The sequence below is a fragment of the Pseudochaenichthys georgianus genome, chromosome 14 (assembly GCF_902827115.2).
Source record: "Pseudochaenichthys georgianus chromosome 14, fPseGeo1.2, whole genome shotgun sequence".
Classification (NCBI taxonomy): Eukaryota; Metazoa; Chordata; class Actinopteri; order Perciformes; family Channichthyidae; genus Pseudochaenichthys; species Pseudochaenichthys georgianus.
The window spans coordinates 1,972,675-1,985,991 of NC_047516.1; the positions used below are offsets into that span (position 1 = coordinate 1,972,675).

The following is a 13,317-nucleotide window of genomic DNA, read 5'->3' on the forward strand; positions in this document are numbered from 1 at the left end:
CTTTCGCCTGCCATGATTTGCTTTTCATATTTCAGGCATCCAGCGTTTCTGTTTTACACTTTATGAAATGGTAATTGTCGTATTAGCGTTAATGAATAAAGTGTGATTCTCCGCCGAGCGAAGGAGACGCAAACGTCGCCAACATATTCCTGCTGTTTACCGAAGATCTGAGGGAGGGTCCCGGAACATTCTGAAAGGGCAGCATTAATCCTGAGACGCTCACTGTGGGAACAGGGAGGACGTTAAAGCAGGATACTACTGAGAATACAACGGAGGAAGAAGTGAACAGGCGTTTCTTCATTAATTCATGATTTTAATTATACAACCGCGAGTTGTCACAATTAATTATAACAGAGGACTTGTGTCGTCCCTGCTTATTTGCATCGTGCGGCAGCGCTGGAATGATGTTTCATCGCCTTTGAAGGTTTCGCTTGTCAGATATTCTGTACAATTATTATACAGGAGGAGACTGGAGCCGCTGGAGCAGTGACGAAAACCCATTATCTCTTATACGTGCTGCTATATCATTTCACTACATGGAAATCAAAGGTGACACGACGCTTACAAATGTCTACTTTTCCCCTGTCAGCACCTCCACTACCTCCATACAACGATCTTAATGCTGCACTCATGTGAGACTAGATGTCTGTAAATACATGACGAGGAACAACTCTTCATCTCGATATCCTGACGGTGAGTTGACCAACACTGAACACTGTGCACAGGCTGATGCTGTAAAAAGGTATTCACAGCTAACGTCCTTCCGCTTCTAATGGCTCGGCTTATTTGAGGCTAATGCCCTCGAGGCCTCTTGCTGTTTTAGTGCTTGAGTGCACTAAAAGCATTAGTTAAATTGAACGTAGTTACATGTGATGTTCAACAACTAATGTTTACCATCTTAGTTAAAGTACAGCTAGGGCTGATTGGAATCTAAATAGGTTTGCAGGTCTTTAGACAGAAACTGCTGATTACCTCCGAACGAGATTGAAAATGGTCGGATAACCAAAGTAGTGGTTAAACACTGATGTCCGAAACCACGTTTCCCAGAAAGCACTCCACTCGTAAGCAAAGCATTTCTCCTCCTGGCTGTAGTATATACAGACTTGAGAAACCAAAGATGAGAGCCCTTTTTTCAAGGTAGCACTGACGACAAAGGGAGATTTGGAGTAATATTGATATGGATTTCATTTCACTTAAACGCTGGTGAGGTGGGACTAGCACTCTCAGCTTGGTGCCCGTGTGAGTGAGAGGCATGTCAGATGTCTTTCAGTTTGCCTGGAAGACATCTTTGTGAAGCTCTCCCCTGCAGTGTCTCTGTGCTTTGGCCAGACTCTGACAAGTCTTCTGGTCCGCCTTTTACTCTCTAACGGTACGTCCACACGGCAGCTTCAGAAGAAACTTCCACCGCTTCCACCGCTTCTCTGCCCGTTGACTTTGAATGGGGATGACGTCACTTTGCCTCGCTTTTCCCCGAACTGCATTGTGGGGGAGCGAAGCGAAGATTTCCAGGATTCAAAAGTTGAGCAATGTTCAACTTTTGAAGCTGAGCTGGAAGCGCCAGCCAATCAAACACGTTTATGCAAATCTGACAGTAGAAGCGCTAGCCAATCAAACGGCGTGTAAGCAGGGAGAGCCAGACCGCAGTTCATTTCCTCATATTCCAAACGAGAAGTTACGGTAGCAAATCACCCGGTTCTTTACGACCAGAACTATTACCGGGATACAAACCGGAGGAACCAGGCATGGAGGGAGGTGGCAGAGACAGTGGGGGAACTGGTAGGGTTTCGCCTGTTTGGGGAGTTTATATTTATATATATATTGCTCGCATAAAATCCCCGGGGTTTTTGCTTTGTATGTCGGGGGCGGGAGATTCATGTGATTGGTTGTTGGTCGTATTGCTCGCAAAAAATCCCCAAGCTGTCAGACACGCCCAGCTCCAAGATTTTTGACCGTAATGGCTGACTCCATCTCCTCTATAATCTACTTTCAATTGAGGGTCCGGGCAACTTTTTCAGTCCCAAAATCGTTCAACATTCTTCCTCATTGTATCAGTTGCTGTAGTCAATACTGATGCTCTAATAAGAACTGTTCTAATCCTTGTGATGTGAAACACTTGGAACGTCTTCCTTCCTGACGAGTGCACCGTTGACGAATTGAACTCAAGTCTGATGAAAGTGGAGCTGAAGTTTGGGTTGAGTTTAGTTAGACTTCAATTCACTCCTAGCCATTAATGATCAGTAAAGCTAGTACCCTAATGACTAGGGATGTAACGATACCAAAAACTCACGGTACGATAATATCGCGATAAAAAGTCCACAGTACGATATCTATCGCGATGTTGAAAAATAAAGAAAAGAAAATGTGAATGTGTTGGTACTTGTCAGTGTCTCCAGGTGTGTACATGTAGTACACAATAAAGTGTAAATACGATGTCCTTTTGTGCTATCTGTTGTTTTATGTTCATGTTGTAACCGACTTGCTGCCATGTTGGACAGGTCTCCCTTGAAAAAGAGATTGCTGATCTCAATGGGACCATCTGGTTAAATAAAGGTTTAAAAAAATATATATATATTAAAGAAAACGATTTTGTCAGCCTCACGACGGTATTGAGACATTTATTTACCGCGATATCCGATATATCCTTACATCCCTACTAATGACCCATTGCTTATTATTATTAGCGGTTCCTAGAGTCTTCAAAAATAAAAATAGGGTGAAGAGCCTTCAGCTATCAAGCTCTTCTTCTGTGGAACCAGTTTCCAGCTATTGTTTAGGAAGCAGACCCTTCCTGCTTAAGACTTCCCCTTTTGATGAAGCTTAAAGTTAGGGCTGGCTCAGGCTTACTTTTAACATCCCTAGATATGCTGCTAGTTCAATACTCTCCTTTTCGATGACGCTGAAAGTTAGGACTGGCTCAGGCTTGCCATGAACCTAGCCATAGGATTCTTTTTATATTTCATTCATGTTTTGTTCAAATGTACATATTGTAAAGCCCTCTGAGGCAAATCTATTGTATTACTTGATATGTTGGACAATATACAACAGTCTTTAATGCTCCCTAACACGTAACTGTCTGATCATTCGGGGCTGTATCTTCCTGCAGGACGCGAGTCAAGGTGAACCGGCGCCTTGTCAGCTGAAGTCAGAAATGTTGACATTTAGGCAGCTTGGTGGCCGGGTGTTAAAGTGACTTATTCAGCACTGCTGACATTCAAGTGTTCAGCGGCGGGTTATATCATCTGGTGCAAGTGTCAAGCCGCTCTTCTCACTGAAATAAAGACACACTGTAAAGGCTCCTCGGCATAATATCACCTTTCAGGGTCCATGCATCATCACGACTAATTAGATAGCGTATGCTTGTTGGCAGCAAGTGATGCTACATCCAGCTGGGTTTCACTTCAAACCCCACAACTATTAACATCGACTTCAGATTAGTCTGATCACTGCTGTGCCATTAGAAGGGCATTCATAGACAGATTTCAGTTAGGCTTCATCATAATATTTAATATAATCTTCCGATTCCGACAAGCGGCATTATAAGGATAACCACACGATATCTATTCTATGAAAACAAGGAAACTGTATATCGTCAAAGACATTTCTTGACAAGCAATTATCTACGGACAGAGCAATACTGTACGACAGCAACAGTTGTACACTTTGCCTACATGTATACTAAAAGAGCAGTTAGTCGTCATGGAGCAATTACCCACCTAAAAGATGCACATTCAGTATACTCTAAGTACAGGAGAAAGGTGTTGAACAATGTGAGGCAACACTGGTCCCACTGGGAGATTAAAACACACATGATATCAGATTATTGCAATAAACTTCACACAAATAGGTGAGTGGCAATAGAGGGCCACGTGACGCGTCCTAAAACCCGGAAGTAAACTCCTTCCGGTTCCTTCTACAAAAACCAATGAAATTTCTCCATAGGGTTTTGGAAATAGCTGGAACTCAGGTCTGTGGTTGAAACACATCGAAGAGCCGGATCACGTTCTGTTCAGCCGGATAATCTCCACATGTCTACCCTACTTTTACTATTTTCAAATCATAAATCTATCGATCATAAATCTATCGATTATAAATCTATCGATTAGATTTATGATTTATGGCGTCCGGGTTTTAGGACCCGTCACTGTGGCACTCCAATGTCGTGGGAGTCTCTAAGAGGAGCGAGACAGATGCAAAGTAGGAATGAAATGTTTAATTTTAGCACCCATTCCTAAGGTCTTAAAGAGCGTTATCAGCGGAACACTTCATACCAAAAGACCTTCACATGTCAACACAACTACTTGGTTAGAGTGAGTTAAATGAGGGTTGTATAAGTACGTGGTTAAAGTGAATGTTAACGTGATGAACAAAAAGAAAATGCAGACCCATCAATCCATTGGCAAAATCCATTAGCATTTGGTTAGCATCTAGCTAGGCCTCAGCAGAGCAGACAGTGCTTGTGAGCATTTTGTTTCTTAAAGCAAAGTGTGCGAACTATCCAGACCGTGCAGCAGGAAATAGCAGCGTGCTAAATGACCAACATCTCCTCTAATCTACTGTGAACGTCTCGGCGTCTCAACATGAAGTGTGTAGACAAAAATAAACTGGGACAAGTAAATAGGGCAAGTCGAAGTGTTTCTGGAACTGAATGGATGCAATGAACTACGGGGCTAATGGGCGACATATTTAGTGCACAACTAATGGAGCGAGCATTGCAAGTGGGCTAAGTGACAACACTCCTGCTCTGAAGTTACAAAGGTGGGGGGGGGGGGGGGGTTCTACCGTGTAAGTGTGTGCTAATGCAACTACAGTCAGGCTACTGCTTTTAGTAGCCATACCTCATATTTGTCTGGTCGCGTCCACGAAGCCTAGAGAGGAGAAAGAAGCAGTGCAGCGCAGTGAGCTTCGGAGGCTGCTTGTTTGAAGGGTCGTACCTTTGATTTGGAATGTTTTATCATATTGGCGAGAAACACATTTCTTCCAATCACTGTTGGAGACATACCTCAGTGCATAACACATCTATTAACATGCATTCGAAAAGAGAAGAGGGCATCCATCACAGAGGCCTGTACTTTTATGCAACTCTGATAATGCAGACTTAATGCAGGCTGTGATCGATCGCCCAACGCGGGCTCCGAGAGCGAGCATCGATCTTCATACCCGGGAGGCGGGGCAACGCATTTTAACATCTTAATAACACGTTTTATTGATATAGCTCAGACTCACGGAGGTCTTGGGGGAGGGAGTTCCAGAGCTTCGGGGCTGCCGCGGAGAAGGCTCTGTCCCCGAAGCTCCGGAGTGTGTAGTAACACAGAAGTATGCTCGCAGTGATACTGGTTCTACAGAAATAAAAGTATACACAGTTTGAGATGTACTTTAACGGTGCTGCTAGGGTCCTCACGCACACACAGCCGGTGCAGCACTCCCACCCTCATCCACCTCCACTGGCTGCCGGTCAAGTCCCGCATCACCTACAAAGTCCTCCTCCTCACCTACAAGTCCCTCCATGCCCCCCAGTACCTATCGGACATCCTTCGCCCACATGCCCCACCCCGGAACCTGCGGTCCTCAGACTCTGGCCTGCTCACCACCCCCCCGCACCAAACTGAGAACCTTCGGGGACAGAGCCTTCAGCGTGGCAGCCCCCACCCTCTGGAACGCTCTCCCCGCGGAGATTCGCAACATCCCCACACTGGACGCCTTCAAAGGACCCTCAAGTCCCATCTGTCTGCCAAGGCGTTCGGCCCCTAATAAATCAAAGCTATTATTATTATTGGATCGGACTGCATTTATCTTCCTTTTTGTTATAATCAGTGGTAGAAAAATACTACAAATGGTTTCAAAATGTGAAAGTAATTTGTCATATTAAATGATTTTGATTGTTGATGCATTCATGTGTTCATCGCAGCTGGCGATGTTGTGTGACTTTATATAGGATTTACTGGCTTATTTTATTCAATGTTTAAAAAACTGGTCAAAATGCTTAACTGGTTTTTCCGAAAGCAACACGAGGTTATTTATTAATTACGAAGCCGTTTTTGAAAGGGAAAAAGAGCACGAAAAGATAATTATGTTTTAGCCATTACCCATATCTAAACACTTTTCAAATCAGCGTCTTTCTCATCGTGGGGTAATGTTTCTGATTAGCTCGTGCGTGTACGTCGAGCGGTGTCCTCCACGTATCCACCTTTAGTAATAGCCATGATTGTACTCTAATGGTGTGATGAATGACGAGGAAACACACACACACACACACACACACACACACACACACATATCGAGATGATACAATGATAACATCCGCGACACTTTTTTTACAAGATGGCGAATCTGAAAAGAAGCTTTTCCATCATTTCACATTTGAAAATGCCTGATGGAACGTGAATGAAAGACCGAGCGTGGAGAACGAGCCGATGACCGTCCGGTGAGAAATTAGTGACAGCTACTACCCACAGATCGGAGGGATTTTCTGATTACCACGGCTTTAAATTAAAACTGATCCGACAGTGATAGATAGTCAGAGGGAGGCGGACAGGCTGTGAAGGGAAGAAGACTCTCGGACCCTGAGATCTGGGACCGCAGGCATGTGATGCAGGTGGAAGATAAGATGCAGTGAATGCACCGCGCTGTGTGAATGCTTCCTCTGATTGGCAGTGATACATGGCTCAGGGAATGGGAACAACTAAGGACACTGGAGCCGATCTCTACGGATAATATACTGATGATAACACTCGGAGAAGTTTCCCAATCAGAAGTCGTAAAAGGAAAAAGGTATGTGTAGAAGGAAAGCAATGTCGCTATCAAAGACTGACGTGGTGAATCTGAGAAATGTGTGTTTTCTTTTTCCTGACATGAAGAAAAATGAAAATATTTGTGTATGTATTTTTTACTTTTGGCACGACACTCAGCTCTAGAAGTCTGGGCTGCTCTGCATCGCAACATTAATTAATTTTAAGCACTTTATCAATGACTTTTAATAATAAATAATAATAATCCTTATATTTATTATAGCGCTTTATCAAAGACTCTCAAAGCGCTTTACGAATACACATTACACATACAGATATGTAATGGTCATCTACTGTGGACGATACCCACAGGAGAACATTCGGGTGAGGCGTCTTGCCCAAGGACACACCGGCCTGACGCAGTGGGGCGGGAGCGGGTTTCGAACGCCCCCCTTGATCTGAGGATCAAACGCACAGACCACTGCGCCACCCGTCCCTATTTGTCAGGTAAAAGCAGTGCGTCTCATGTTGGAAATGTCCCTAATTTCCTCTGTCCTCGCTCGAGTTGTTTTGTGAACTTTATTTTAAAAGGTTAATAAATTCTAATGATTTCATGATTCCATATACTTATACGTGAATACGACCTTATACTTATACGTGTATACGACCTTATACTTATACGTGAATACGACCTTATACTTATACGTGAATACGACCTTATACTTATATGTGTATACGACCTTATACTTATACGTGAATACGACCTTATACTTATACGTGTATACGACCTTATACTTATACGTGAATACGACCATATACTTATACGTGAATACGACCTTATACTTATACGTGAATACGACCTTATACTTATACGTGAATACGACCTTATACTTATACGTGTATACGACCTTATACTTATACGTGAATACGACCATATACTTATACGTGAATACGACCTTATACTTATACGTGTATACGACCTTATACTTATACGTGAATACGACCTTATACTTATACGTGAATACGACCTTATACTTATACGTGAATACGACCTTATACTTATACGTGAATACGACCTTATACTTATACGTGAATACGACCTTATACTTATACGTGAATACGACCTTATACTTATACGTGTATACGACCTTATACTTATACGTGAATACGACCTTATACTTATACGTGTATACGACCTTATACTTATACGTGAATACGACCTTATACTTATACGTGAATACGACCTTATACTTATACGTGAATACGACCATATACTTATACGTGAATACGACCTTATACTTATACGTGATTACGACCTTATACTTATACGTGAATACGACCTTATACTTATACGTGAATACGACCTTATACTTACACGTGAATACGACCATATACTTATATGTGTATACGACCTTATACTTATACGTGAATACGACCTTATACTTATACGTGAATACGACCATATACTTATACGTGAATACGATCTTATACTTATACGTGAATACGACCTTATACTTATACGTGAATACGACCTTATACTTATACGTGTATACGACCTTATACTTATACGTGAATACGACCTTATACTTATACGTGTATACGACCTTATACTTATACGTGAATACGACCTTATACTTATACGTGTATACGACCATATACTTATATGTGTATACGACCTTATACTTATACGTGAATACGACCATATACTTATACGTGAATACGACCATATACTTATATGTGAATACGACCATATACTTATATGTGAATACGACCATATACTTATACGTGTATACGACCATTTACTTATACGTGTTTACGACCTTATACTTATACGACAGCGTGACGTTGAATCGCTTTTGCTATTTCAGAATCAGAATATTTTATTCAGGCCAGGGGGAAGTAGGTTTTATGACTCTCAATTAATACATTAATACAAATAATGATATAGACATATAAGATAATGTAAACATCTGCAATAAAAGAGAAAAAGTAAGAATATTTTTCTAAATATAGGTTGATGTAAAAATATTAAAAAGAAATATTTGTTTAAATGTACACTGTAAAAAGTGAAGGTTATAATTTGCAAAAAAATATGAACGCTAAGAATATGTTTATAAACATAAGATGATAACGTAAAAAATGTCTAATAAAGTAATAGAAAAATAGACTTAGAATATTTATATAACCACAGGTGAAGTAAAAATATGCAATAAAATAGAAAATAGGAAATTCTACTGACAGTCCAACGTGTTATTCTCCACCTGATCACAAAATGTCCGTCGCTATTTCTCTTTATTTCCTGCTTTCCTTATATTTATAAAGTGGACTCTTAAAGCCTCGGGATAAGTTTGTAATTTCACCTAAGCTGAACATTTTTCGACTTATGCAAATGCTCTTAGCCTCAGGGCAAATGTGTGCCCACTCTTAACATTAAGAACATTTAAGCCATGTCTAATATTTGCTTTTTTTAACCAAGGGTTGCTTGTGCAGCGCAGCATTATATAATATACACACTGTGCCATAGACCTCTATTTTTATCGTAAGAAGTACATTTGACAAAAATGGGCCATTTTATGCCAATTTCCAGGTTTCAAATGTGTATTTTGTGCCTCTATGTTTTAATGTTCACATAGGTCTCGTGCCTGAGCGCTTCAGCCATTATCTTGACTGATATTGCAAGTGCATAATGATTTGTGGCATTGGAAGGAATAAGCGTTGTCCTTAAAAGTGTATTTAAATGGTAATAGTGCGATTATTTGAAGGCGATCTGAACCAAACGAGGATTTCTGATTAAGTCTGTCGAACATCGGGACTTCTCTGCAGCTCCACAATAATTCAATCAGAAATGTTCCCATATTTTAGCTGAACCAAACATTCCTCTTGTATGACGCACTATTTTATAAAAGCAATTAATTGTGAAGTGCTCTCAGAGAAACACAGATGAACACCAGCCTCATTGATCCTCATTGATTTTCTCATAACACACACATGTGGAAAGGACATGATGTTCTGACCCTGCTATTTTTAGTTGTTGTAGCATGCTTCATCTCACAGTACCATATTTGATGTTACATTATTCATCACACAGCTGTAAAGTAGGGCACGGTGGCCCAAATACTGGGTCCCGCAGTGGGACAGGTGCTCAGGCTTCACTGCATCTGCATCCCAGAATAACTCTGCTGTTGTTACGTGCATTTCATTTCTAACAGCTGCACCAGAGCCGAGTTATTTAATATGAGGCGGGGGCTCCGGGAGACCACTTTCATATTGGCAGATTGGTTGCATTAAAAAAAAGGCGCTAGAGAAAATGAACGCAGGAGAGAGACGGAGTGGAGGTGAATACATCAAAAGTAAATGTCAAACTTTAACATTTTACGCTTTGTATTTCATTAGGGTTACTTTCTATTAAAAAGAAAACATATACACATACAGTAGACAGCAGAACTCAGAACAGCAGATGGAATGAAGGGAGAAGGAGAAAACAAATAAGCAAAGACAAAAAAATGCAGAAGAAGACAAAAGAAGAAGAAGGAAGAAGAAAGAAGAATAAGAAGAAGAGAAGTAAGAAGAAGAATAAACAAGGAAGAAAAAGAAAGAAAAGAAAGAAAAGAAAGAAAAGAAAGAAAAGAAAGAAGAAATAAAAGAAAACGAAAAAAGAAAAGAAAAAAAATAAAGAAAGAACTAAATAAATAAATGAAAGAAAATAAATAAATGAAAGAAAATAAAAGAAATAAAATAAATAAATAAATAAATAAATAAAAGAATAAAATAATAAAATAATAAATAAAATAAATAAATAAATAATAATAAATAAAATAATGAATAAATAACAAAGTAATAATATTATAATAATAATAATAATAATAATAACAACTTAAAAAATAGCCATAAAAGAAAAAAGCAAAACCCATTTTTGGCACGGCATAGTACAGACTGACCGATATGTGGAAAATAAGCCTATAAATATATAAATATCGAGTTTCCTGGCGACTCTGTAGCATATATTTGTCCTGCAAACTTCCTATTTCTTCATAATATTAAGATATCTTATATTTATGGCAGTGTCTAAAGCTAGATAAAGCCTCTCATATGAGCTGTTGCTCCTGAACCTCCGTCCTGCTGCCAGAGCGGGTAATCATCTTAATACTGTTTGCTGCATCCTCAGCTGGAAAGCACCCGTCTGAAGGGACTAATCCGTCCACCGCTCTCATGATGCGTGGATCCCAGGAAAAAAGGACCGTTAAGATGGATTTTCCTCAAGAAATATTATACATTTTAATGAGCTGATAAGAGCAGGACAACGAGAGTGTTCCAGCAGCTGTGACCAGCAGCCATGGAGGACGGTATTCATAGCTCTTTTAACCGTGTTGTATAGCCAGAGCTTAATCCAGCGTTATCTGCGCACAGCTGCTGAAGGCCATGACGAAGCAACGAGGATCCACGTCAAAGCAGGACAAACATGCACAACCCTAATTGGTTGAACACTTCTCAAATCATCCTGAGAAAAAGTGCCTGCTCATGTTTGGTGCAGAGTGGATTTTCACAGCTGAAAACAATCAGATGTTCAGACGGAGGGACGTTTAGGGGTTCTGGCTTCAAACGGCAATAATTACAGTCGTTTCACTGAAATAATTTGTTCTCTTTCTCGAAATCACTCACACTTCATTTTCGGTGAATTTTCAATTAGCACTTTCATGGTAATGGTACAAAAATACAGCCGTCGCATGCTAATTATTAATAGGAAGCACTGTTAGCTACCCTTGGGAACATCAAACCATGGAATTGCTTTCATTTAATTTACAACATTATTATAAAAGATCAGCAGTATTGAACAAGTTCTGAAGGATTTTGAGAACAAACCAAAATGTTTTGTTTTCAGTAAAGTGGAACTTCCGTGCGAACTGTTCATATCTTAAACTGCACTGTCACTTTGTATTCATGTACTTTTTCTTTTAATGTTTCTTTTATTATCTTTTACTGTTTTTAAATGCCTTTGTCTGAATGTCTTTCATTTTTGTAAAGCACCTTGAATTGCCTTGTGTTGAAAGGTGCTATAGAAATAAACTTGCCTTGCCTAAAGAAAGTCGAAATTCTGACTATTATCTTAACATTATAGTCGGAATAGGAAATAAAGTAATGTGTATTATGTTTTGTATACAACATTATTTAAGTCCAGCAGTATTGAAAAAGTTGAGGTTAGGGCCACGTGTGAAAATGATTTTGAGATCTGTTTTTTTTAAATAATTGAATCTTTAAATTCCGACTTTGTTTTAAAAATATGAAATAAAGTGAATTATATACGACTTTGTGTGCTGATATTGCAATATAGTTCTTTGTGTTTCTATGTGCTTCCACACATTTTGTTTGTTTTTCGGATGTATAAACTGTCTAATTGTTGAAATAGTAGAATAAATAATAAAAAAAAAAATTTACAAAAAGATTTCCCTGAAAAACGTTGCTTAACATGTAAAGAAGTAGTACCTGCTCTCCTTCGGTGAACACGCGGCTCTCGAAGCTCCAGGCGATGGAGGGGGTGGGGTCTCCTGAGGCCTCGCAGGTCAGCGTCACCAGCTCATCGAACTCTGAGGCCGTCTGGTTGCTCAGGTACGTGATCTTGGGTTGCACTAGAAACAAGATGAGAAGGATGGACGTGTTTGCAAACAAATGCTAATCTGACAACATGGGGAATATTTCATTTATTTCTCTTTTAAAGCTCTCGTTTGGTCTCCATACCAACCCTGGAGGAAGCACAGCTAGCTCCTAAACTCATATTCAACTTACTTTAACAGCTAGTTTTCAAACAAAAATGTCTGTTGCAACATTACATTACATTTGGCTGAGGGGTTTTGATCTAAAGCCGTTGTTTCTCAAACGTTGTTCATACCAAGGACCAATAAAAAAACACTCGCGGAACACCTAACTCCACAAATATAAAAAAACACATGGTTTTTCTAGAACAGATTACAAATCGCCTGAACATGGTACAAACTGGTGGCAACATGTGTGACGAAGGTGTTGCGCTGGGCTATATCATGCAATCAAAAATGAAACTTAAGCTCGCTCTATTGCGGAGATATTCCCGCGAGAGTGCGGAAAACTTAAATGTATTTATTTAAAATGTGAAATGTTACTAATATACTCACGGACCACTAGGGGGGCACTCACGGACCACCAGTGGTCCGCGGACCGCACTTTGAGAAGCACTGATCTAAAGCAACTTACAATAATGGGAATCAACCATGAGGAGACAAACTCAAATTAGCCAAACCACTCAAGTGCTTCAAAAAGGAATGAGACTTGTTTTATTATTATATTTGATTAAAAAAAGAACCTGATATACTTTTGGTTCCACCCCGGAGGACACACAGATAGCTCCTAAACTCATCTTCAGCTTACCGTAACGGCTAGTTTTCAGTTAGTTACAGAAATGACATTACATTTGGCTGAGGAGTTTTATCTTAAGCAACTTACAAAGACTCGAATCAAACATTAAGAAACAAACTGGGTAAGAAAACGGCGAAGCTTCAACTAGGCCAAACCATTTAAGTGCTTCAAAGATGAACAAGAATTGTTTTATTATTATATTTAGTTT

The 13,317-nt window shown here is 39.9% G+C and overlaps 1 protein-coding gene across 2 annotated transcripts in view; it reads right to left on the minus strand.

Annotated features, from left to right (window-relative positions):
- Nucleotides 1-13,317, minus strand: part of LOC117459055 (neural cell adhesion molecule 1-like) — a 310,157-nt gene that overhangs the window by 72,302 nt on the left and 224,538 nt on the right. Inside the window, exons 9-10 of one of the 2 annotated variants that reach the window (XM_071205485.1) lie at nt 12,207-12,349; nt 4,836-4,865 (exon numbers count right to left, since the gene is read on the minus strand). In XM_071205485.1, coding sequence (XP_071061586.1) covers nt 4,836-4,865; nt 12,207-12,349 — 173 coding nt within the window. The remainder of the gene's footprint in view (nt 1-4,835; nt 4,866-12,206; nt 12,350-13,317) is intronic. The other variant, XM_071205484.1, reaches the window with a different exon arrangement.